Genomic DNA, 24461 nt, shown 5'->3' on the forward strand with positions numbered 1-24461 from the left:
CCCAAAGCTCTTATGACTGTCTGCTGGATGATCCCTTTAAACATGACTGGCCACACATCCCAGAGCTGCCTGGAATCAACTACTCCATGGACCAACAGTGTCGCTTTGACTTTGGCGTCGGTTACAAAATTTGCACATCAGTAAGTTTGGCTACCGGTTGTTTTTCCCTCCTCACAGCTTGGATAAATGAGTGCTAAAAAGTCACTCTGTTGTAAGGTTTCATTCTGAGAAATATCCAATTTAACAGTGTACAGAGATTTTTGATTTTGCTGTGAGCTTATCTTCTGTCTTTGTTCTTTAGTGTTTACCTATTTCAGATCATGTGTAACACTCATGTGTTTCACACAGACTTTATTCAGGCCAGCAGACAAAGCATCTGTGGTATTTAGTAAAAAGACGATTTTTGTGGCCAATATTATGTTGACAAATTTTCACAGGCACATCAAACACAATTAGACCGAAAACGTGTATTTGTGTGTATGTGTGTGTGTAAGTGTGTGTGTGTGTGTGTGTGTGTGTGTGTGCGTGTGCGTGTGTGTGTGCGCATGCAAGCGCACCTGGAGCCTGACTGAATGTGTGTGTGTGTGTGTGTGTGTGTGTGTGTGTGTGTGTGGTTCATGTGCACCTGGAGCCTGACTGAATATGTGTATGTATTTTTTGTGTTGCGTTGTGTTGTGTTATTTGTGTGTGTGTGTGTGTGTGTGTGTGTGTGTGAGGGAAGGGGAGGCAACATGGAGAGACCCCAGACTGATTAACAATTGGTTACCAAACTCAACTTGGCCACCCCACTGGAAATTGTCATGTTTTTACTTCATATCTGAAATGGACCTGTTTTGTGATGTAAAGGAGATATGTTGTGATGTAATGGACCTGTGTTGTGATGTAATTTAGACATGTTGTGATGTAATGGGCCTGTGTTGTGATGAAATTGAGCTACATGGATTTGTGTTGGCCCTTGGGCTATGGTTGTGACATGAAGCCCACACCTGTAATTAGCACACTGTCGCTTCAGTACTGTTTTATACTCTTCAATACTGTTTTATACTGTTCAGTACTGTTTTATACCCTCCAATACTGTTTTATACTCTTCAATACTCTTAAGCTCTGTCTTTAAGCCCACACCTGTAATTAGCACACTGTCTTTTTAATACTCATGTGACCTGAGGCTCAGACACTCTGAGAGGTGTTATAAAAGTGAAGAATTTTGCGTCACCATCTCACTACATCACATAACTGAACAGTGGAGACAGAGGATCAGTAAGACGTTTTGACTGAATCTGGGGTCTCAATATTGGCACAAAGGTTTCACTTATTCTCTCACTCCTCTGTAAAGTCTGTTTGTGCCATTTATACCATTATAAACATGGATTCCCCAGGGGTTCATTTCAGAAGTTTCCCAAACACACCATTCAAGACAATGGCTATAAGAACACATCAATCGAACAATGCCCTCTGGCTTGACATTTTAATTACTACTCAGTGCAATACCTACTATGTAATCATTGTTTGGATTTTAGGCACAGGCATTTTCAACCGTTTACCGAACCACTAAAGCCATTTGGATTTGCATAATTCAGAGAATGCAATAAAAGCCAGCCAAATAATGCTTGCTCTGCTTCTGAGGGTGTAATTTAAGTTAATTTACATGTTGTGATGAGGAACATTCCAAACATATTTCTTGCTCTGTAGAGGTTCAGTGTTCCATGTCATCCCATATTCAGGAGTGGGTCATGTGTCATGTGTCATGTGGCATGATTAGAAACACAGTAGGCTGATGGACTAGTTTTAAGTAAAGCTGATGGTCCAGGCATGGCTGCTGGGAAAAGCCTCATGTGTCCACACAGTCTGGCTCTTTTTCTGGATTTGGACACTGGGAAGGTGCTCAGAGATACCCATGTTCAGCTTTTCCAGTCTGTTTAATATCTGCTGCAGTGTGGTCTTCAGAGGAAGACTGAAGCACAGAGCGTTCACCTTCACCGAATCTGAGCTCCTTTTATTAATGTTGCATTGACCCTTCCAGCACATGTTTTAACAACACAAATAAAATCTGGAGTGTAGTCCATCACTAGGAACAGAGAGATAAAGCCCACACCTGCCACTCATTACACATGCTGGGCTGCTCTACACACCCCACCTACACTGTTTTAATTACTTGTTTGGATTGTTCCAGGGGGGATGTGGGGGTTCATTCTATCAAAAAACTGGCATGGGCGTTCTTTTCTCTCAAGCACTAACTTAGCATGCGCGCACACACACACACGCGCACACATACACACACACACACACACACACACACACACACACATGCACACTTTTGTGAGATTAACAAACTGTAAAATCAAGCTTAATGGAGAGAGGTTGAGCAATTACTACGCTTGCCCGCCTTGGGGTTGTCATTGTGTTACTGTGTTGTGTGTTTAATAGTGAAGAGTGTTTAACAGTGAAGGGTACAGGGAGGAGAAAACAGGGAATAGGATCGAGTGGCAGGATTTGTTCTCTCTTCTGGGCGGGAGCAGAATACTCTGTGCCTGTGTAAAGGTGACATGGTCGCACGTGAGCAGATAAAGCCACACGCCACAAGCTTTGGTCCAGATGTGAGGCGTGTCTGAGTACCAGTTAGTGACAGAGGCTTCATATGGTGTGAAGTCAAATCTAAATCCCAGCAAAACTCCTGAGACATCTCTCTCGTTCTGTCTGTGTGTTTGTGAAGGAGACAAATTGTGCTTCTTGTTGCTTTGAAATCAGTAATAATTTTATCTTCATAGTGGCTAAGAACAGGAAAATAAGAGGGGAAATTTATCTTAGATCAGCAGTTAGGAGCACACCAAGAGGACCTGTGAGAGAGGGGAGAGTGTTCTAAGCTGTGTGTGTGTGTGTGTGTGTGCCCAATGTATTGTTATCTTTCTGGGGACTGGTAAGTCTCCAGTAAGATAGCATAATCTGAAAACGTGCCTGGTGGGGACCAAAATGCTGGTCCTCACTAGGAGAGCAACATTTTTCTAAATTATGTTGTTGTTACCGATCAAACAAAAAGTTTCAAAACATTTCTTTGGTTAAGGGTTAGGGATAGGTTAGTATTCTTTAGCTACAGAATAATGGGAGTCAGTGGGGAGTCCCCACTAGGATATGAGTACAAACTTGTGTGTGTGTGTGTGTGTGTGTGTGTGTGTCCTGCTCAATGTTGTGTGTTTTTTGTCCCCTTAGTTCCGCACATTTGACCCCTGTAAGCAGCTGTGGTGTAATCACCCAGATAACCCCTACTTCTGCAAGACCAAGAAAGGGCCGCCACTGGACGGCACAGAGTGCGCGCCTGGGAAGGTGTGTTTCAGTGCTCATGCACGTCTCCTCTGCTCTGTACCTTCACACACACTATTCTTTTGGTCTGTTTTTGTTTTTTGTTGTTTGCTGACTATGGGTTCTTCTGTTCTGTCCAGTGGTGTTACAAAGGTCACTGCATGTGGAAGAATGCCAACCAGGTGAAGCAGGACGGGGCCTGGAGTGCCTGGAGCAAATTTGGCTCCTGCTCTCGCTCCTGTGGGACCGGCGTTCGCTTCAGGACAAGACAGTGCAACAGCCCTGTGTATATATCACATGCACACACACACACACACACACACATGCACACACATACATATATACACACACACAAACACAGACAGACACACACATCACTGTTTCTGCTAAGTCTCATGAACTGTCTGAGCCAATAAGAATAAATCCATGACACTAACTATGTATTTTTATAGCCTTTGTATGGAGAAAAGCATTTTTACGTTTGCTCCAAAGAGAAGTTTGACTCTAACTCCTTAGTGAAAATGTGTTATAGCACAGTTAGCTGTAGACATCTAGGCAGAAGCCAGATGACATCAGACACTGCCCGGCCAAAAAAAAGTCGTACACTCTAATATTTCGTTGGACTGCCTTCATCTTTGATTATGGCGCTCATTCGCCACAGCATTGTTTCGACAACCTTATGAAATGTCACAACATTCAGTTCCATCCAGACTTCATTTTTGGCCGAGATCTTTTTGACGATGTGGGAGTCAAACCACTGCGTAAAGTCTTCTCCAGCACATCCCAAAGAGATTCAGTGGGGTTATGGTCAGGACTCTGTGGTGGCTAATTCATGTGTGAAAATGATTCCTCATGCTCCCTGAACCATTTGAGCCCAATGAATCTTGGCATTGTCATCCTGGAACATGCCCTTACCATCAGGGAAGAAAAAATACATTGATGTGATAACCTGGTCATTCAGTACATTCAGGTACTCAGATGACTTCATTTTTTTGCCACATAATGTTGCTGAGGCTAGAACTGACTAATTGAAGCAACCCCAGATCATAACACTCCTTCCATAGGCTGCAAATCCAAACGGTGACTTTTTTTTGGCCAGGCAGTGTACATCATATAATACCACTGGATGTAATGAACAGTGGTCTGCAGTGTTGGTGAGAGATAATAGTCAGCTCTGATATAGAGTGTGTTCATCTCCCTGCCCCTACCTGCTCTTATGTCAGGGCTCTGTTATGTGGACTGTGTTCCACGGTAACACTCATTTTAAAGTGTCTGTCAGACAGCCAGTGTTATACGCGCCTGTATAGTTGACTTGTGTCCTGTGTGCAGGCCATCTAACGGCGGGCAGGACTGTCCTGGTGTAAACTATGAATATCAGCTGTGTAACACTGACGACTGCCCCAAACACTTTGAGGACTTCAGAGCCCAGCAATGCCAACTCAGGAACTCCCACTTTGAGTATCAGAATGCCAAACACCACTGGCTACCCTATGAACACCCCGATGGTGAGAGTGGGACACACACACAAACACATGTAAACAACACACACACACACACACACACACACACGCGCGCGCACACAGAGCACTGAATTGAATTTGTGGCTTGTGTAAAGGTGTGTAACCTGCACGGCAGCTGATTAAGTGTGTATTATACATCTGTTATTTCCTCAGCCACACATTTTACACACAAACTGTTTATAAAAAAAAAACAGACTGATAAAAAGTTCTCTATTTGTGGTCTTGTAAACAGCAGTCAACCAGCTGTATCTTTGTCCATGATCATAGTTTATATGTTATCAGGGAGTTTCATGAATGAATTCATATTTTTTCATTTCTTCATCTTTGTTTCATCTCTTAGCAAACAAAAGATGCCATCTGTACTGTCAGTCAAAGGAGACTAGCGAAGTGGCGTACATGAAGCAGCTGGTGCATGATGGGACGCGATGCTCGTACAAGGACCCGTATAGTATCTGTGTACGGGGGGAGTGCGTGGTACGTATAGTAGCTATGGGGGGGGGGGGGGGCGGGTACATATAGTATCTGTGTAGGGGGGAGTGTGTAGCACGTATAGTATTGGTATAGAGGGGAGTATGTGGTACCTATAGTATCTGTGTATGGGGGGAGTGTTTGGTACATGTAGTGTCTTTGTACGGGGGGAGTGTGCGCTTCGTATAGTATCTGTGTAGGGGGGAGTGTGTTGTACGTATAGTACCCGTGCAGGGGGGAGTGTGTGGTATGTATAGTATATGTATAGGTGGGTATATGCAGTCCATATAGTGTCTGTGTACGGGGGGAGTGTGTGGAACGTATAGTATCAGTGTATGGGGGGAGTGTGTGGTACATATAGTATCTGCATAGGGAGAGTGTGTGGTACATATAGTATCAGTGTAGGGGGGAGTGTGTGGTACATATAGTATCTGTGTAGGGGGGAGTGTGTGGTATGTATAGTATATGTATAGGTGGGTATATGCAGTCCATATAGTGTCTGTGTACGGGGGGAGTGTGTGGAACGTATAGTATCAGTGTATGGGGGGAGTGTGTGGTACATATAGTATCTGCATAGGGAGAGTGTGTGGTACATATAGTATCAGTGTAGGGGGGAGTGTGTGGTACATATAGTATCTGTGTAGGGGGGAGTGTGTGATGTGTATAGTATCAGTGTAGGGGGAGTGTGTGGTACGTATAGTATCAGTGTAGGGGGAGTGTGTGGAGCGTATAGTATCAGTGTAGGGGGGAGTGTGTGGTGCGTATAGTATCAGTGTAGGGGGGAGTGTGTGGTGCGTATAGTATCAGTGTAGGGGGGAGTGTGTTGTACATATAGTATCTGTGTAGTAGGGAGTGTGTGGAACTTATTGTATCTGTATGGGGTGGGGGGGCGATGTGTGATACGTTTAGTATCTCTGTATGGAGGGAGTGTGCGGTCCATAGGCCGCTGACAGCTACCATTTATGGGGGGGGAAATCTCATTGCCACACTTGTCACAATGGTTGATGGGTTCTCTTTGGCAGGCAGGGAAATCTTCCTCCTCTTTGAAACTGTGTGTGAAAGAAAACCATTTACCGTTGCCTTCCTCAGCGTTTCTCATTCTCACAGGGAGATTTTCACAGCCTTCCTTCATCCAGGGCTGTGGAGTTTTCTCAGTGCATTTCATATAATAATTCAGGTCGGTCTGAGCAAGCTCCTGCTGATGCTGCGAGGTCTGCGCAGACTGTCTTAATCTCATTACAAACCACAGAAACAAGCCATTGTGTTATGAAGAAATGCATTTCACTCACACACAATATGACGATGCCATGTGGGAAAAAACTTGACCATTTTATTTACTTACTATTTTGTTTACTGTTACTGTTGACCAAGGGTGAGCTTCCTAAGAGTTTTGTCTGAGTAAACCAATAATTTCTTTTCTATAAACCTCACAGCTGTGCTCGGCACCTCCAGAGAGCTAACAAACGTCTGGTCAGTTAATTTTAATGAGGCTCAGTACCTTAAAACATAGCTGTTACAGATGATCATTAGTCTGTTTGAGCTGTTGATTGACAGGCTGTGGGATTGTGAGGGCATGACTTTGGCTGGTGAGTGCCTTGTCCTCTCTGTGTGGAATGACTGGTGAAACACAGAGGAGAAACACAGAGGAGAAACACTGAGGAGAAACACTGAGGAGAAACACAGAGCTGCTAGGTTAGGCTCAGTGTGGTCCAGATTGAAACGACCAGCTGTCAGCCCAGTTACCTTTTCAGAGTGCAGCCCAGTGAAAAAATAAACATCATGAGAGAATAAAGTCAATAATTGTTTTTTCCTGTGGAAATGAGTAGATGAGAATTGGACGCAGTGATAACAAGGTTTACGCCATGTCATGAAGAGCTAACAGCATCACCTCTGTTGCTGGTTTGGGACAGATTGGTTAAATCATGCCTTCTTTTTGTTTTGCTTCTCTTTAGAAAGTGGGCTGTGATAGAGAGATTGGCTCTAATAAAGTCGAGGATAAGTGTGGAGTGTGTGGAGGAGACAACTCTCACTGTCGGACAGTGAAAGGGACTTTTACACGTACGCCCAAGAAAGCCGGTAGGAACTTTTTTTGGTTCTTTATCTGATAATTATCTTAAGCTGTCTCTTCAATGCTGCAGCAGTCCAGCCATGGTGTTTGTTTTTTCCCTGTCCTATTTTCAGCATCTGCTTTCAGATGTGTCACGTTCAGGATTGTTGTGTGGACAGCACAGAGCTGCTGATGTGGGTTACAGTGACCTTTGTGGTTTGATGCACAGAACGAATACATATTGAATGGTTGACCTGAGCCGTGGTCTGATTATAAACACTAAAACACACACAGGCAGCTGTCTCTCTGCCCAGCTGTCTCTCTGCCCAGTGGGACACCATAGGATCCAAACCGGGTTGATTAACACAGTTTTTGTAGAGTGTTTGTAGTATAACTTATGCATATAGGCACTCTAGGTAAACGACGCTACTACCTTGCTTGATTAAGATGCAAGTCCTAATCTTCGGTCTTTGAAAGCCTGTTTTGCATTTTAATCAATGGTGAATTTCACACTTGATTTCCGTTTGTTATTTCTTTCTCTGTAGTAAACCGAACACATCTGTTGCTATAAATGTGTTCACCCTTTTCATACCATGGTCTATGTAATGGCTTTAAAATAGAGCTGAACAATTAACTGAGACCACAGGCATTTTCAATGCTTTGAATACTGTATCAGTGTGGTATATCACACAGGCTATGCAATCTGTCTGAGATCCATACAGTTCTGAGTCACATGTGCTACACATGTATACATCCCTATAACTGTCTAGGTTTAATGTCTCACTGAGTGTGTGTTGTCACAGTGACACAGATTCCAGTTTTAATAATTTTTTTGTAGTTGATTTGTAATGTGTATTTTTGCAGTTGATGTGTAATATGTAGTTGACATATAATATGTATTTGCTGGCTGTGAATGCCAACAGAGCAGCGTGGTCTCTGACATGCATAACATGAAAAAACACTATTATGTCCAGTATTACTTTATTCCTAATACTAAAATTAGGTTAATATTATTAATAGTATCAGAATATTTGATCATTTGTAAATGCTTTCTTTTTTTTTTATAAAACATTTTATCAGTTCATCAGTCATTTCATCATTCATAACAGTTATCGTGTTTAACTCAAGTTGGCCCCATAGCTCTGTCCATCATGAAAGGTGGTGTAGAGGAGGTTAATGAAACAGAGCTGACAGGAGTAACCCTAAGGTTTTCCCACCAGATGTCAATTTGCTTTGGGAGAAACACATTCTCAAAGCTTTCTACCCCTCAGGGCTGTGGAGCAGGCATTTGATTAGGCTGGTGGTGTTTGCCATTTACCTCTGTAAGTCAGCGGGGGCAGAGGTGTAGTGAAAACTTAAGGAAAAAAAAATTGTGCATCTTTATGGCCCCGCTAGTTTAGACAGACCATTAAGAGGCAAAGTGACTTCTCTATAATGGGCCATGTGGGCTTGTTAGGACACACACACACACACACTCTCACTGAAATGTGTTGAGGTCTTGTGTTCCTCCAGAGTAATGATTTGAGGCTTTACTCTGCTGGCTTTATGTTTGCTCATGCAGAACGACAAAGAGGTTTTAAGACTTGGCGGACGAGTTTCTTAAGATGGGATTTGAGCTGCAGTAATTAATTTCTCTCAATGGCCAAATTACCATTGAAACCCGTTATTAAAAGATGCCAGGCCTTGCCTTCTCCAAATGTGGTGGGATAAGATGTTAAATAGCAAAAGTTTGTTTTGTAAGATTCAGAGTGCCAGGCCTGGATGTCATTTATTTTAGACAGGACTGTTTAGCCTCAGAGGAGAGGCACTGCTTTATTAACACTCACCCCCACACCACATCATCCTCTACACTGGCATCACTATGCTCACTGTACTGGCACAGGGCTGAAAAAAGGCCTGCATTCATGGTAGGACTGCTGCAACAATCAACAATGAGTGTTTTGTGATGTCTTGTTGATACTGTTGATGTTGTTGTTATTTGCTGTTATTCTGGTTGTTACGGTTGTTGCTGTTGTCCACTGTCCCTAAAAGGATGTTTAAATGTCATAAGCTGCCACTTAGGTGGTTTCAGAGTTTCTGCTTTTCACAAGAGGTCATGAAAACTTTCTACTGCATTTCTGTACTGCTCTTATGTATGTCCAGCATAACTAAACACCAGTTCATTAATGCATGGTGCTACTTTGTATACTTTCAAAAGGTTACAGTCTATTTCTTACAAAAATGTACTTGAGATACAGTTGAAAACAATGTCATGTGAATGGTGATTTCCTTTTTGGCAAGTACGCCCTGATGTTATGACCAGCAGCAGTAACCCAGATCTGACCAATGGTGAATTAAGGAGAACGTAATAGCATGTTGTCTGGAAGAGAGTGTCATATCTTTTCATGATCTCTCATGAAAACACATTCCTGTAAGGATACTCATAATTTGCATCATGGCATTAATGGCATTGTACAGGACTCTGTGTCCAGCTGGTCATAATGTGGAAATGTCATTGGACACAGGTGGTCATCAGAAAACGTGACATCTAATGACAGTGTTTCTGTTACTCTGATTGACACATGACATCTAATGACAGTTTTTCTGTTTCTCTGATTGACAGGACATAACGTGCATGTCAAGTGAAATGATTGACAGCATGACCTTGAACTGTTCTGTAACCTCTTTCTCTCTCTCTCTTCTACTTTTCACTAAAATCAATGACTTCTTTAACAGGAAAGCAGTTAAGCAAGAGATGCCAAAAAGAAATCCCTTTGTTGGAAAACACAATCTGCAAGTATCCTGTGTTATCTAATCTTACTCTTTACTCTCCCTGTGTAATGCTCTCTTTTCCATTCGCTAATTAAAACAGCCTCCTGATGATATAGACAGCACATTCACAGTGTCTCGATTCAGCACACACGCATTGATTTTGTAGTCACATCAAGTTGAATGTTAATTGAGTAGAGGTGCTTGGTAAATGTCCATTAACCAAAGCATTTGTTGAGTAGTGGAGGAGTGTTGCTGAGCTATGGGTAATTAGTACTTTTGGTAGGTAGTGCACTCATGAAAAATACATAAAACAGCCAGCCGCACACACACACACACACACACACACACAGTCTTTCTCTCTGTGGATTAGCTAGTGTTGAGCTGATAGACCTGTCTGTGGGATCTGCCTCTTCATATCTTTAATGATGAAGCGTCCTTGGGGCAGCTTTTCTGAAGGCCTCAGTTTATGTCTGTAAATAGATAGACTCCAGAGCCCACATCACCACTCTGTCTCAGTCAGACACCAAACAGCACCACTGCTGCTGGCACCTCTGTACACCAGTCTAGCCTGCCCACACCACCTTCTGTCTGAACATAGTGAATAGAAAGGGGAGCATTTCCTAAAGTATAACCAGTTCATTCCGTCCCCAAAGGGAAAACCAGAGGAGCTTTCTCACTGCCACGGGGAGCACGACATGTGTTCCTGAATGAAACAGAGGACTCTAAGAATGTTCTTGGTGAGTGTGAATGGTACTTTGCAGAGATGCAGACATCCAGCATAGAGGACGAAAGGCAAAGGTAGAGCCACGGTAGAGCTGTGTGTCATTTTTTTCTTTTATTTGACAAAAGGTTCCATTCTGATCATTTTTGTGTATGCAAGCTACACTGCAGCATCACGTCATCTCCACTCACTGACGCTCCAGTCTTGAACTCTGGCAGTGTCGTGTATAGTTTTACCCTGAAGAATAATGACATCATAACCATGGCAACATAAACAGTAAGACACATGTCTATTCTCAAAATCAGTCAAAACCAGCTCTATTATGTTTGACACAGGTTAGGATACTTGGCCCTGGTTTTGATTCATACGATTAAAGAATATCTGGATCTTTGTGAGAATGTGTTATTTTAAATGGAGATGGGTGATTGGACTGGGATGAAGAACATTTTGTCATTTTTAGATGTTGTTTCTTCGTAGGCTTGCAGGTCCTCTCTTCTGAACAGATAGACTTCAGCTTTATTCATGCTGTTCTCTCTGTTAGAGCCCACATGCCTATTAACCAAACTGGGATGTCTGCCTCTGCAAAGAAAAGACAAATAGACTCTGTTCACTAACACTTTCCACTATCTCTCCCAAACCCTGGCCTCCATCGCTGTCTCACACATGCACGTGCATAGGTTACCTAAAGATGTTTCTCATTCCCCCTGGGGCCAGGCATGTGATGATTCAGGAACACGAGGCATCACCTCAGACTCTCGGTAAGTGATGCCTGATGGTGGCTCTGGCACCACTGCAAAGGACTCAGGATTCATGTAAACATGTACACATACAGCATTATATACTCATTTATAAAATCCTGTATGCATGTATATATACACACACACAAATAAATAATTGTATCACACACATACAGGATTATGTACTCATTTGTTATAGCCAGTAAGGCCTAGTTGGAGCTAAGGACCCAAAAGCAGACTCAGTAGACAAAAGAGTGACTTTGTGGATGTTTAATGAAGTAAGAAGTCACTGCAGGCTGTCAAAAAACATAGGCAGCAAAACAGGCAAAAATATAGTCCAGCTGAATATTGCAAAAAGGCAAAAGCCACAACAAAAAGTACAGGCAGGGCCCAGGCAAAACCAGTAGTCAAAACAGGTAGAGAGTACAAAGCTCAGAGAGGCAGAAAAACCAGGCAAAGGTAATCAGGGACTTGACAGAACTCTCGTGGCAAAAACAGACTTGGGTTGGTAACAAGAAGACAAAGAGATCCACATAGTAGTTCCAAAACACTAGGCAAAAAGTCTCAAATCCAAAATGCAGGCTTAGGTCAAAGAGCAAAAAATACCAAACAAAACAAGCTTCACAAAGATGAGACAATTTAGCAAGATAATCTGGTAAGGAGCATGGATCCTGGCATGGCTTAAATGCTATGGCTTATGAGGTAAATGGCAGCAGGTGTGCTGGAACAGGCACTGGCGATTTGTCACCTCCCTTGTCAGTCAGCCAGGGACCAGGGTTAGGGTAAAACATGGACTGGAGCAAACCTGGAACACAAAACAGACAAGACATGCATGACAGGATACAAAGAAAACATGGACCAGGAAGTGGAGGTACTGGGCCAGACCGTGACACTCATTCATTTATATATATATATACACACACACACACACATACATACAGGATTATATACTGTACATATTGACTTATATATGTGTATATACATTCATACATACACACACATAAAGGATTTAATATTATATACTTATTCATTTATTTATACATATATATATACACACACACACACACACACACACACACACATGCATTCATACACGCATAAATATAATGAATGGGTATAATATAGGCTTAATTTCAGAGGAGGTCTGTGTCATTTTAGTCCTGAGAGAATCATTCTGTAGCTTAAACAAAAAAATCACAGACCACTTCAACTAATTAACTATGCAAGTAAGTGCAGTAAAATAATTAAAATCTGCATTACAGACCAGTATAAGGCTCTGATATAGTGTTACATGGTTATGCCTCCCAGTAGAGATTTCAGAAGAGATGTTACAGATTAGTTGCAGCCAAAAACTCTAATGTAAACTCATAAAGATTGATAATGTAAAGAAGCTATGCCTTATAAGCAAAGAGGAACACTGCACTGTGTTCATGGTCTTGAGGTAAAACAATTCACTGTCAAGTCTGTGCTTTTTAAAACAGAGTACAAAAGATGAGTGTAGGTGAACCACAGCAGTTAGCGTCAGTGCGGGCCACCACTTTACATCAAGCTACTGAGTGAAGTCCCAGGCCTCCCCAGGTTCTTTTGTCACTCGTTTTTCATTCATTCTGGTCCAGTTAAGCCTTCCCCACTTGCCATATGAACAACTTATCACCTCTGGCTGATTATGTCCTTTCATTAAGGGTTTGAATCTCTGCAACCAGCTCACAGTGTGAGTCAGAGCACCATGAGTCAGTGTGACAGGGGACTCACACTGTAATGAACTATGATATTTGTAAATATCATAGAAATGCTCAGCAAATATGTGTGTGCATTTTGTAAATTGGTATGATTCAGTTTAGAGTGTAGTGTAGTGCTAATATATTCCCATACCCTGATGTTGATTTTCCTTGCTTTAGTTAAATATTGTTGGGAATTTGCTTTTTATTTCTCAGCTGCAGTCCTGAACCTATGGCACTGCATAGGTTTTCCACCAATTCTAACTCACACCTGATTCAACTAATCACTGCTCTGATAAAGAGGTAATTAGCTGAATGTGGTGTAGAGTTATGGAGGTATCTAGAACTGGAATGGTGGAATAGACAGTTAAATATGTTGATAGACTATGCTCTATCAACATAATTGATCTGCAGTGGTGGACAAAGTACATGAATCCTATTCTTGAATGACAGATACGTTTGGTAAAATATTTTCCAGTAAAATAGAAGACTTACATATAAATTTCTGCTTGAGGTACAGCAGTATTAGGTTTTAAATGTACTGAAATATCAAAAGTGTTGAGATTTATTAGTTATGATGTTGTTAAAGTATTTACATGTGTTATTGTATTTGTAATTCAAAATTTACTTTAAAAGTTGACAAGCAATATCACACACAAGGGAGTGCTGCTTTATAGGATAACAGCACGTCTGTTTTTTGATCACAGGTGCAATGCGCAGGCCGATTGCTGAAGATAATTGCAGCTGCGTTGATGTACAATATAACAGCACTTCCTTTTGTGTGATATGGCTGTTATACAAGAGTACTAGAACCAAGGCTATTTATCAACAAATGGTCATTTGGGATAACAGATTGTGGTTTTTGTTGTTTATTTGGCTCCGTCAACAAAAATAGTTCCATTAGGATTCCATTACCCAATAAAAGGGTTGCTAAGCAGCACTAATCTTTTTCCTTACTGCAGCCTAGGTTGCTATTAGGAATGTATCATATACATTTATCTGTATGTTCCATTGAATGTGAAGTTACTGAAATATGAGACCGTTATTTTCTAAAACATGCTCTATTGAATTTTATGTAACCATGGTTATATCACCAAACCTGTAAAGCAGAGTGATACATTTAGTAAAACATCCCAGTGCTGTTATACTGCGTATCAGAACTCACGGAATGTCTTTCATCCAAATTACCTGACTGGGACTAACTGTTGTATAATATCAGACATTATAGGCAATTGTTTTTTGGGTTTTTTTTCCCACACAAAAATAGCAAGGAACATAGTCACATGAATGTATTGGACTCAAACTTGGAAGTGTAAAGAAGTGTACGTTAAAAATGGAAATTGAAATACCAGAAAATGTACTTAAGTTGGCTACGGTAACGGATTACATGTACTTTCGTGACAATCCACCACTGTTGAATTGTTAATAATATGCAGCCATGATAATTATTCAGATTTTGTTTTTTGGTTCAGTTTTATTCGTTTTTCTATGATGTGAAAGTGAAAGATTTCTAATGAATCTTTTATTTCAGCTATCAAGAACCAGGCAACGGGTCACTACATCCTGAATGGAAAAGGGGAGGAGGTGAGGTCACGCACTTTTATTGACATGGGAGTGGAATGGGATTACATCATCGAGGGAGACGTGGAGACCCTGCACACGGATGGACCACTCCACGATGCTGTCATTGTTCTGGTAACAAAAGACTCACAAGTTTATCATGCTTCAAACCTTCCCACACATTGAAACAATGCTAAAGTGCGAATGTATGACCGTCTATCTGGAGAGACACATGCAATTTTCAGTTATTAATATTCAGGCTGAGTGCGGTTTCTAAAATTAGGAGAGTTGATATTAACCATCTCATACAGTATATCTGCAGTCAGTAATTAGTTTCACAAATGTCCATTTCGCCACTGAGCTTACTGTTGTCCAGAGCTCTCTGCTGGGATTTCCCTTAATGTATAATCTATATGTGACTGATTGGCACTCACAGACACCTTAATGTGTGTGTATCTTCACTCCCATCTGTGTAATTGCTCCTCTCTCTAGGAGGGGAGGGGTGGATTATAGAACACTGTGAGAATTGTACTTTGGCAGAGTGTTACCATCTGCACTTTCTTTTATTATGATGTGCAACTTTGATCTGCCAGTCACAGGAGAGAACACAGCTTACCTCTCTCTCGCTCTCTCTCTCTCTCTCTCTCTCTCTCTCTCCCTCCCTCTCTCTTTCTCTCTCCCGCTCTCTCTTTCTCTCACACATACACACACAGAAAAACACATATGTATTTAAAAAAAAGTACTTGGACAAAACATTGTATAAAACAAACTTGGAGCTTGTTTCATGTACTTGCGGGTGAACTGAAAAATAAAAAATCAGTCATTCACAGACTGGCAGAAATTGAGAATTCAGACTGAAACCATTAGAAGGTTAAACATGTTTGCTGTGTGAACATCCGTGGGCACCTCAAGGTTTGGTGCTCAGTAGACTTGACACAGAGTGGGACCACACTTAATATTCACCAGACTGGCCTGATGAGCTCTGGAACTCTTCTAATCACACATGCTCTATGGCAGCTAGAGAGAGGAGAAACCTGATATATTGTATTCCTAGGCCATGTGATTCATCTGACTGAAAGGTGATTATAGTTATTATACCATCTCATCAGCTTCTGAACGTCTTGAAACTAAAGACACATCAGTGTATTTCTACTATGAGAGTAGAGTGTTTGGGTTGATAGTGATTTTAATATGAGCTGGTTTCCTATTTTGGTGTTGATTTGAATGCACTGATCTCTTTGAATGCACTGATATAATGCACAGCTAATACCTGAGGCCCAGCCCCTCCAGATACACTAGAATAATACCTGAGGCCCAGCCCCTCCAGACACACCAGAATATGACTTCAATGGGAGGTTGTGAAGTGAGAAAAGAGAGCAGAGATTAGAAGTGTATTGCTTGGTAAAAGAGAGGAGACAGTTATGCTGCAGATGTTGCCAATTTTGAGACATGAAATGAATTGGAAAGGAGGGCGCTTGTGGATAGAAAAGGAGAGAAGGATGTGAAAACGGCTGTAACTGATGTGTGGGCATGTGGTGATTAATGCTCTTGTCAAGTGAAGAAAATAAATGTTGATCAGCGAGAGAAACTTGAACATAAGTTGAAGAATTGAACAGTCAGATTAGCTTTTACACTGTTTGAAAAAAGGGCCATAGTGGGAGGTTTTGGAATGGAAAACTTCAGGTCAGAGTTTTCTGTTTTAGAGACAGTGAAAATACAGCAGTTTCAAAATGCTTAATGTACCATTAGCCTGTCTCTGCCTTAACCTGTCCTTTTTTTCTATTTAATTTATGTTTAATGAATTGTGTACCCTCTTTTCTTGCCAATTTGGAGTGTTTAGTTCCCTGTACTGTTGAGAGTGGCCTACATTGCACCAGTCTAGACTGGCATGTGTGTCTTCTAATACACACCAATGACACTGCTGACACCACTGAGACAGTCTGACACCATTAACACCACTGACACCACTGAGACAATCTGACACCACTAACACCACTGAGACAATCTGACACCACGGACACCACTAACACCACTGACGGCACTAACACCACTGACACCAATGAGACAATCTGACACCACTAACACCACTATCACCACTGACGCAACCGACACTGCTGAGACAATCTGACACCACTAACACCACTGACGCCACTAACACCACTGAGACAATCTGACACCATGGACACCACTAACACCACTGACGCCACTGACACCACTGACACCACTAACACCACAGAGACTACTAACACCACTGAGACATTCTGACACCAGTGACACCACTAACATCACTGACACCACTGAGACAATCTGAGAGGTTTTGGACTCATTAGTTCCACATTGGTCTATAGAGTTACACTCAGTACATGATCTTATGACCAAAATGTAATAAATATCACACCCGAATAGTATTTTTATTGAGGGACTTATGTCTGTGCTCTGTGCTAATGAGTGTACAGAGATTGAGTGAGTGATTCTGGTTATTTTTGAAATGTTTGACTACCATGCAGAGTCACACTGGTTTACCTGTCTTAGTCACAACATAAAGGTCAGAAATACATAAATCTACATGCATTTACATACACCAGTTTCACTGTATACTGAAAATAACATAACATAATTTGAACATCCTTTGTTTTCCCTCTCCAAAAGATTATACCTCAGGACAATGAGACAAGGTCCTCACTGATGTATAAATACGTAATACATGAAGACTCAGTCCCTATAAACAACAATAACGTCATTCAGGAAGACACATACGAGTGGGCACTGAAGAGCTGGTCGCAGTGCTCACGGCCATGTGCCGGAGGTAACAACCTGTGTCCATTCATGTGTGCTCTGCATGTAAACTCTCTGAATAGCAAATAATCAATGTGATTATTAAAATGGATTTAAGAATTTTATTTGTGCTAAATGATTTCTGCTGTTAATTTAAATTGAGTTGCTTTCTTTTATTATGGTGTGTGACATTGATCTGTCAGTCACAGGAGACTCTCTCAGTCTCTCTCTCTCTCTTTCTCTCTCTCTCTTTCTCTCACACATACACACACAGATAAACACATATATTTATATAAAACACATAGGAGCCAAAACTCAAGAATTCTACTCTCATACTTGTATAACGAGATGTAAGAATAAAAGGAATCTTGGATCTTGAATATAATTAGAATAAAAGATAAAGTGTATAAACATACCTGGAGCCTGGAGCTTGTTTAATTTTGCATGCACTTATGGGTGAACTGAAAATCAGGTACCTGATGTGGGGTCATTCACAGTCTTGTCTGAATTGTTCCCTGTGCACCTTAGCTCAGTTACTGAAGGGTTTTTTTAAATAGCAACTGTGACATGATGTGTCACTACTGTTCTGCTGATGTTAATGTTGTAAACTCTCTGAGGAAATTTGGTTTCATCTCTGTTTGGCCCCAGGGTTTCAGTATACCAAATATGGCTGCCGAAAGAAAGGGGACAGCAAGATGGTTCACAAAAGCTACTGCGACGTCAGCAAGAAACCCAAACCAATCCGCAGAATGTGTAACCTGCAGGACTGCACACAGCCACAGTGAGTAGAGATGACACAAAATCAGTCTAATGGCTGTTCATAGCCTGTAACGTCAGTATGAAACATGAAAAAGCAGTCCGTGTGTGATATCATGCCTCTACACTGTCTGACCACCTATGAATTATAATGAAACAAACTGTGTTGTATTTGTGGCATTGGATGTGAGGAGCCATAAAACAGCTGGTAACATACTGTAGACTGTAACACGTAACTATGCTAGTAACTATGGTAACATGTAAATATTCTAGCAGTGCGATGAATAAGCAGCATCCATTTCTCTCTTTGAACCAATCAAATTAGCAGAGGGTACCAGGAGGAGGAACTAGAGGATGTAAACAAGGTTAGCCACCCATGCAGAATGTATAAAAACACCCTCATAAAGATGTTATGGATCATAATGATTGATGGAGATAATTCAGGTGTCCTTACGTCCCTCACTTAGTCTAAACCCATGACTTTCTTACAAAACACATGGACGGCGAGTCATCAGTAATGTCCTCTACCACTGTACCTCAGCATCACTGAGGCTCTGGATGTTTTCACCGTCACCTTCACTGTTCTAACTTGCAGATTCACATACCCATGGTAAATTTTTAATTCAATTGAGAACTGATTGCTGTTTTCTAAAGTTGTGGATTAGAGTGGCATGTTGTGAAGGAGAGTGTCATCCATGTTCGATAGGATGGGTTTGTTTGGCAGCCTTAGGACTCTCTGTCTCTGTCTCTCTCTCTCTCTCTCTCTCTCTCCATGTGCGTGTGTGTGTGTGTGTATTTTAACTCCTGTTTTTTTAGCTTGCAATGTTGCCACAGTGTCTCTGTAAACAGATCTTACTATCAGGGCACAGATGTCAGTTTGGTTGAAGGTTTTTTTGGCCTTTGCAGTGTCATGTGCCAGAGGCTATCTTATCTGCCACTAGTGTTTTATTTGACCTCGGGACCTGATTATTGCATTTGGTTCCTCAAAATCAGTTCACTGACCAGGGCAGAACCCTCTTTTGCATAAGAATAAAAAACCAAACACTAAAAACCAGCATTATGAGCTCTCCAATGCAATTTTCTCATCTTTCGTAACCTTGTGTAATCTCTCAGTAATGGAGCACAGAAACTGTACTTTTTCTGATGTTTTACTTACGGGGGAGTGATCCAAGACTCGATCAGTTCTGATAGATTACACAAGGGCAACATAAGGCCCATGGGCCGGAATCAGCCCGCATACTGTTATCTCGCCTGCAACGTCATTGAGGGAAAAACTACAAAAAAAAAAAAATGCTACGTTATGTAGCAAATGGCAAGTCTGCACTACTATTAATTTGAATCCAACAGAAGGTGCTGTCTGCAATTAAAATTGGGCTAGAGGCCTAAAATTGACTTTACCTCACAATCCTCAAGTGACAGGCTTATAATGTTAGCTGTTGTGAAACAATCAGTTAAGTCAAAATGAATGCATCAAAGAAGAGAAAAGTGGACTCTGAATGTAGAGTGTTTTACAAAGAATGGACATCTAAATATTTTTTGACGAGTGGTGGTTCAAAAGTAATATGTTTAATATGCCAAGAAAGTATTACTGTCTTCAAAGGATACAACATTAATAGACATTTCAGTACTTAGCATGCTAACTATGCGACAAATTTGTCTTCGTGGGAGAAAGAAGAAAAAGCCTTGAAACTGTCTTTCAACTTAATTGCCAGGCAGAATATTTTTACAAAGCAGTCTACAGTCCAAGAATTGGCAACAAAAGTTGCATGCTATCACACAAAATCACAAAAGACAGTAAGCCATTTTCAGTTTTTAAAAGACTGTATGGTAGAGGTGGTCAGTATACTGTGCCCTGACAGCAAAAATCAGTTTGAAGATGTGAATCTGTTACATTGCACAGTTACTCGGCATGTGGAAGTCATTAATGAAGAGTTGACTGCTGCGTTGTCAAAAAGGGCATCCGACTTAACGTACTTTTCGATCACGGAACCCCAGCAAAAAGAATGCTGGACTACTGCGGAGGATGCAGGACAAGGTGAGAGAGGATGACCCCAACTCAGATCTGATTTTCTTGCACTGCATCATTCACCAGGAGTCCCCTGTGTTAATCTGTGTTTAAAGTTGGCCGTGTCACTATAATGGTGGTGAAACTTGTGAACTTTATCCGGGCCCGGGGACTTAACCATCACCAGTTTATCCAGCTGCTGGAGGAGAGTGAGGCAGAACACACAGACGTGCCATACCACTCGGAACGTTCGCTGGCTGAGCATGGGCAAGGTGTTTTGCCATGTGTGGTACCTGAGAGGAGAGATAGGGATGTTTCAGGTGACTGTTGGTAAAGCTAGCAATTTAGCAGAATTTCAAGATCCGGATTGGAAGATTGACTTTGCCTTCGGGGTGGATGTAATGGGCCATTTAAACGAACTCAATCTGAAGTTGCAGGGGAAGAATCTGTTCATGCACAAACTGTATTCCTATGTGCGAGCATTCAAAGCCAAGCTGACCCTGTTTTCCCGAGAAATGACCAACAAGTGCTTCACACATTTCCCAACACCGGCTACTCCGGATGTGGCTTCCAGCCACTACACTGAGAGATACACCACTGCGCTCGAAGACCTTCATACTGAATTCAATCGGCGTTTCTCTGACTTCGCAAAGATTGGAAGAGAGTTGGAGCTAGTATCCTCTCCCCTTTCCTACAACAGCGAGGAAGCATCTCCGGATGCTCAGCTAGAGCTGACTGACATGCAGTACAACCCTGCTCTCAAGGACAAGTTCACTACATCCACACTGGACAACTTCTATGGTGCACTAAAGGAAGCCCAGTTTCCAAACTCGCATAGGCACACAGAGGATGCTGGTTTTATTTGGCTCCACTTATGTGTGCAAACAAACTTTTTCTGTGATGAACTGCAAGAAGTCCTGCTACATATCACAGCTGATGGATAAACATCTGTCGTTTGTGTTGCACATCTCAACACTTTGATGGTCTTGCAAACAGAAGTGACCACCCCAATTGTTCACATTAGGCTAAAATCCACGAATAACACTGTGTGTGACAAAAAGCTTTTCCTATCCATGTCACCTACTCATCTCACACAGTTGATTAATAAATCTCACAAAGTTTTATAAATCACAGTTATCTCACGTAGTTAGTAGAATAAAAATGGTCTCACACAGATCCACAGTTCATCCTGACTCCATAAGGAGGGCGTGTAATTGTGAGATGATCTTTGTTCCTTTTGTTTTGACAGTCTTGTTTTCACTTTTGGTGGCCACCTGCCTCACGTAGATGGGAGTGTTGATGCTTGTAAATCAGATTTCATTATATTTTGATGAATATTTTAACTTAAATTTTGGAGTGAGGTTTAAAAAAAAAATGTTACTATTTTTTAGTAACTAGATTTTGTAATGTACATGGACCTTTTGAGCTTAAGCATTAAGTTTCTTAAACTGAACTGTCCATAAATTGTGTTATATGACACAATTTATATCTTCATAATAAATATAATAAATATTAAATATCTCTAAAAATAAATGTCAATAAAAATTAAAATTAGATAATTGTAAAACAGCTCATGTCAAATGTATATAATGTGTTTAAGTGTCTTTTTTCATTCAGTGGTGCAGGTTTGTTATGCAGTGGTAAATTAAAGTTTGATAGTTCAGTCTGCCTCAAGTCCATGTATCTAACATAATGCATTGTGTGTAACATGCAATGTGCAGTGGTACATATTAGACAATTGAGAAGATGCAGGATAATGTAAAAATTGATACTGCATTTAAGTGTATTGTTTTATGAAAGTAAATCTTAATCTTAATCTCAATCTTTATTGTAACCTCAGAGTACACCAGGTTGACATAAAGCCGTAAAAATTGTCAGGCCTTCGAGTAGGCTGGCAAATAGGCTACTGTACAGTAATCTGTCATGTATATCAATTTCATGTCATTTAACATGACAGCACTGTGCATTTCATGTTTCATTTCAATCATCCAATGTGTGGCCCTAAGCTTACTGTAAGTAAGTATGGCCCTCTGGAAAAAATGTTGCCCACCCCTGTGATAGATCAGTCTATCAGAAACCTGTTTGTGAAATTATGTTTGTTTGGGTTTTTTTTAATTTGCCTCTACTGTAAATTTCACACGGTCTCTACTGTTTCAGAGACCATTGATATTATTGGTTCTGTTGAGATTTTGCCATGTTCAGGAAAGTATTCCTAAAATCATCAGAGGAATTACTTCTAACTGATGGATCTAATAAAAGCAGTTCTCGGACATCCCTTTAAGTTCTCGGACATCCCTTTAAGTTCTCAGACATCCCTCTAAGTTCTCGGACATCCCTTTAAGTTCTCGGACATCCCTCTAAGTTCTCGGACATCCCTTTAAGTTTTCAGACACCTCTCTAAGTTTTCTAACAGCTTGCTTTTCAGCTGATTGGTTTGTCTCCAGGTGTTGCAGTTGTTTGAATGGCGTCATTTATTTGATAAATCACGCAGACTCGCACCTCCTCTCCCCTAGTTTGAAGATAAATCCATACTGAGGAAATCCATGCTCCCTCAGTTTATACCATTTGGCTTTGACCTCATGTTTTTGTCTCTCAGATGAGCTGGAGAGCTAAGCTGTTTAAAACACAAGCAGTTGTTGAACTATCCATTAGCCAAGTCACTGCTGATTGCTGCTGTTTTGTAGCACACAGGCCTACTTTTCAACAGCTTGGTTTCCAAAGCCAGTAACTTAAGCCAGTAATTAAGTGAACAAATATGAAGATGAAGTAGTATCTGCAGAATGGTGTTAATTTGACATTTAAATGTTGTATTATCAGAGCAGCATCTGTCTCTCCCCAGGAAGGAATGTTAAGTAGTGTAATTATGTTATTAATTAATCTCAAGTCTGGATTAATGTATTATGTGGCAATGTGATTAGAGGAATTACTGAAATGAATATTATAATAAAGAACAGCACTAATGGACATGTCTTAATGTATTATCATTATCATTATTGTGTTAACTGATCATGACACTTTTCTTGAATTGCTTGTTGTTCCTCTGGGAGATTTGGGATCACTTCCAGACTTCAGCATGTATTATTATTATTATTATTATTATTATTATTATTGTTGTTGTTGTTGTTGTTGTTGTTGTTGTTGTTTTTGTTGTCGGCACTAAATTGGTGTGTTTTGTGTGCACCCCCTACAATTAATAGTCCCCTGAGGACTCCCATGGTTTATGACCTCTGCTCTAGACCATATGGACCACACCAGAATACATTATAAACAGGACAATACGATTTTCTGTAGCTTTCATCACAACTTCAAGGGTTTCTGAACATGTCCAACCCCTGTGGCTTCAGAGGGAAGAGCCAAGCTTAAACAGAAATGGTCTTTATTCTGTAAAACTGCATCTGAAAGGGTAAATTAGATGCAAATGGTGAAAGTTTTCAGGAAAGAAAGGTAAAGATTGAGGCCTTAGTGAAGGTCTGGACTCTGCAGTTCATTGGCTGGGCAGGCTGGAGTCTGCAGTTCATTGGCTGGGCAGGCTGGAGTCTGCAGTTCATTGGCTGGGCAGGCTGGAGTCTGCAGTTCATTGGCTGGGCAGGCTGGAGTCTGCAGTTCATTGGCTGGGCAGGCTGGAGCCTGCAGTTCATTGGCTGGGCAGGCACAGTGGCGCTGGTTAGAGCAGTAAGTGGTGCTGTAGCTGTGATCTGAGTGGAGACCAGAGATGCTCCTCCAGCTCCTGCAGGTGAGCAGGCTTCAGCAGGTAGGAGAGGAGCTGGCCATGGTACTGACAGTGGATGCCTGGTATCTGAGCTGGACCAGAGTGTAGGTGCTGTCCATGGTGGATGTCTCCAGGAGCCCTGCCGTGCTGCGTTAGCCCAGCAGTGCCCCATTCCAGCTTACAGGACACACCTCGCCTCAGCCCAGTACAGCAAATGTCTGCTTCAGCCCCCAGCCCCTGCCTGTGTGGCTGTGTAGGGAGAGGGGAAAGAGTGAGTAGTGATTCTCTATATGGTGTGTTAATGAGGCAGTAACCTGAGGACCTGAGTGACTTACAGCCCAGACCAGGACTTTGCTTGTAGTGGCGTGTGTGCAATGAGGGATTTCTTAATGGGGAAAAA

General features: G+C 41.4%; 1 protein-coding gene across 1 annotated transcript in view; it reads left to right on the forward strand.

Moving 5' to 3' along the window:
* adamts3 (ADAM metallopeptidase with thrombospondin type 1 motif, 3) overlaps positions 1-24461 on the forward strand; it is an 81654-nt gene that overhangs the window by 49443 nt on the left and 7750 nt on the right. The window contains exons 10-20 of the mRNA XM_030794340.1: positions 8-140; positions 3205-3318; positions 3435-3580; positions 4624-4799; positions 5155-5288; positions 7235-7358; positions 10734-10817; positions 11479-11559; positions 14788-14951; positions 17466-17622; positions 18240-18372. Of these exons, the coding sequence (XP_030650200.1) occupies positions 8-140; positions 3205-3318; positions 3435-3580; positions 4624-4799; positions 5155-5288; positions 7235-7358; positions 10734-10817; positions 11479-11559; positions 14788-14951; positions 17466-17622; positions 18240-18372 (1446 nt within the window). The remainder of the gene's footprint in view (positions 1-7; positions 141-3204; positions 3319-3434; positions 3581-4623; positions 4800-5154; positions 5289-7234; positions 7359-10733; positions 10818-11478; positions 11560-14787; positions 14952-17465; positions 17623-18239; positions 18373-24461) is intronic.

Source organism: Chanos chanos, chromosome 1, assembly GCF_902362185.1.
Source record: "Chanos chanos chromosome 1, fChaCha1.1, whole genome shotgun sequence".
Taxonomy (NCBI): domain Eukaryota; kingdom Metazoa; phylum Chordata; class Actinopteri; order Gonorynchiformes; family Chanidae; genus Chanos; species Chanos chanos.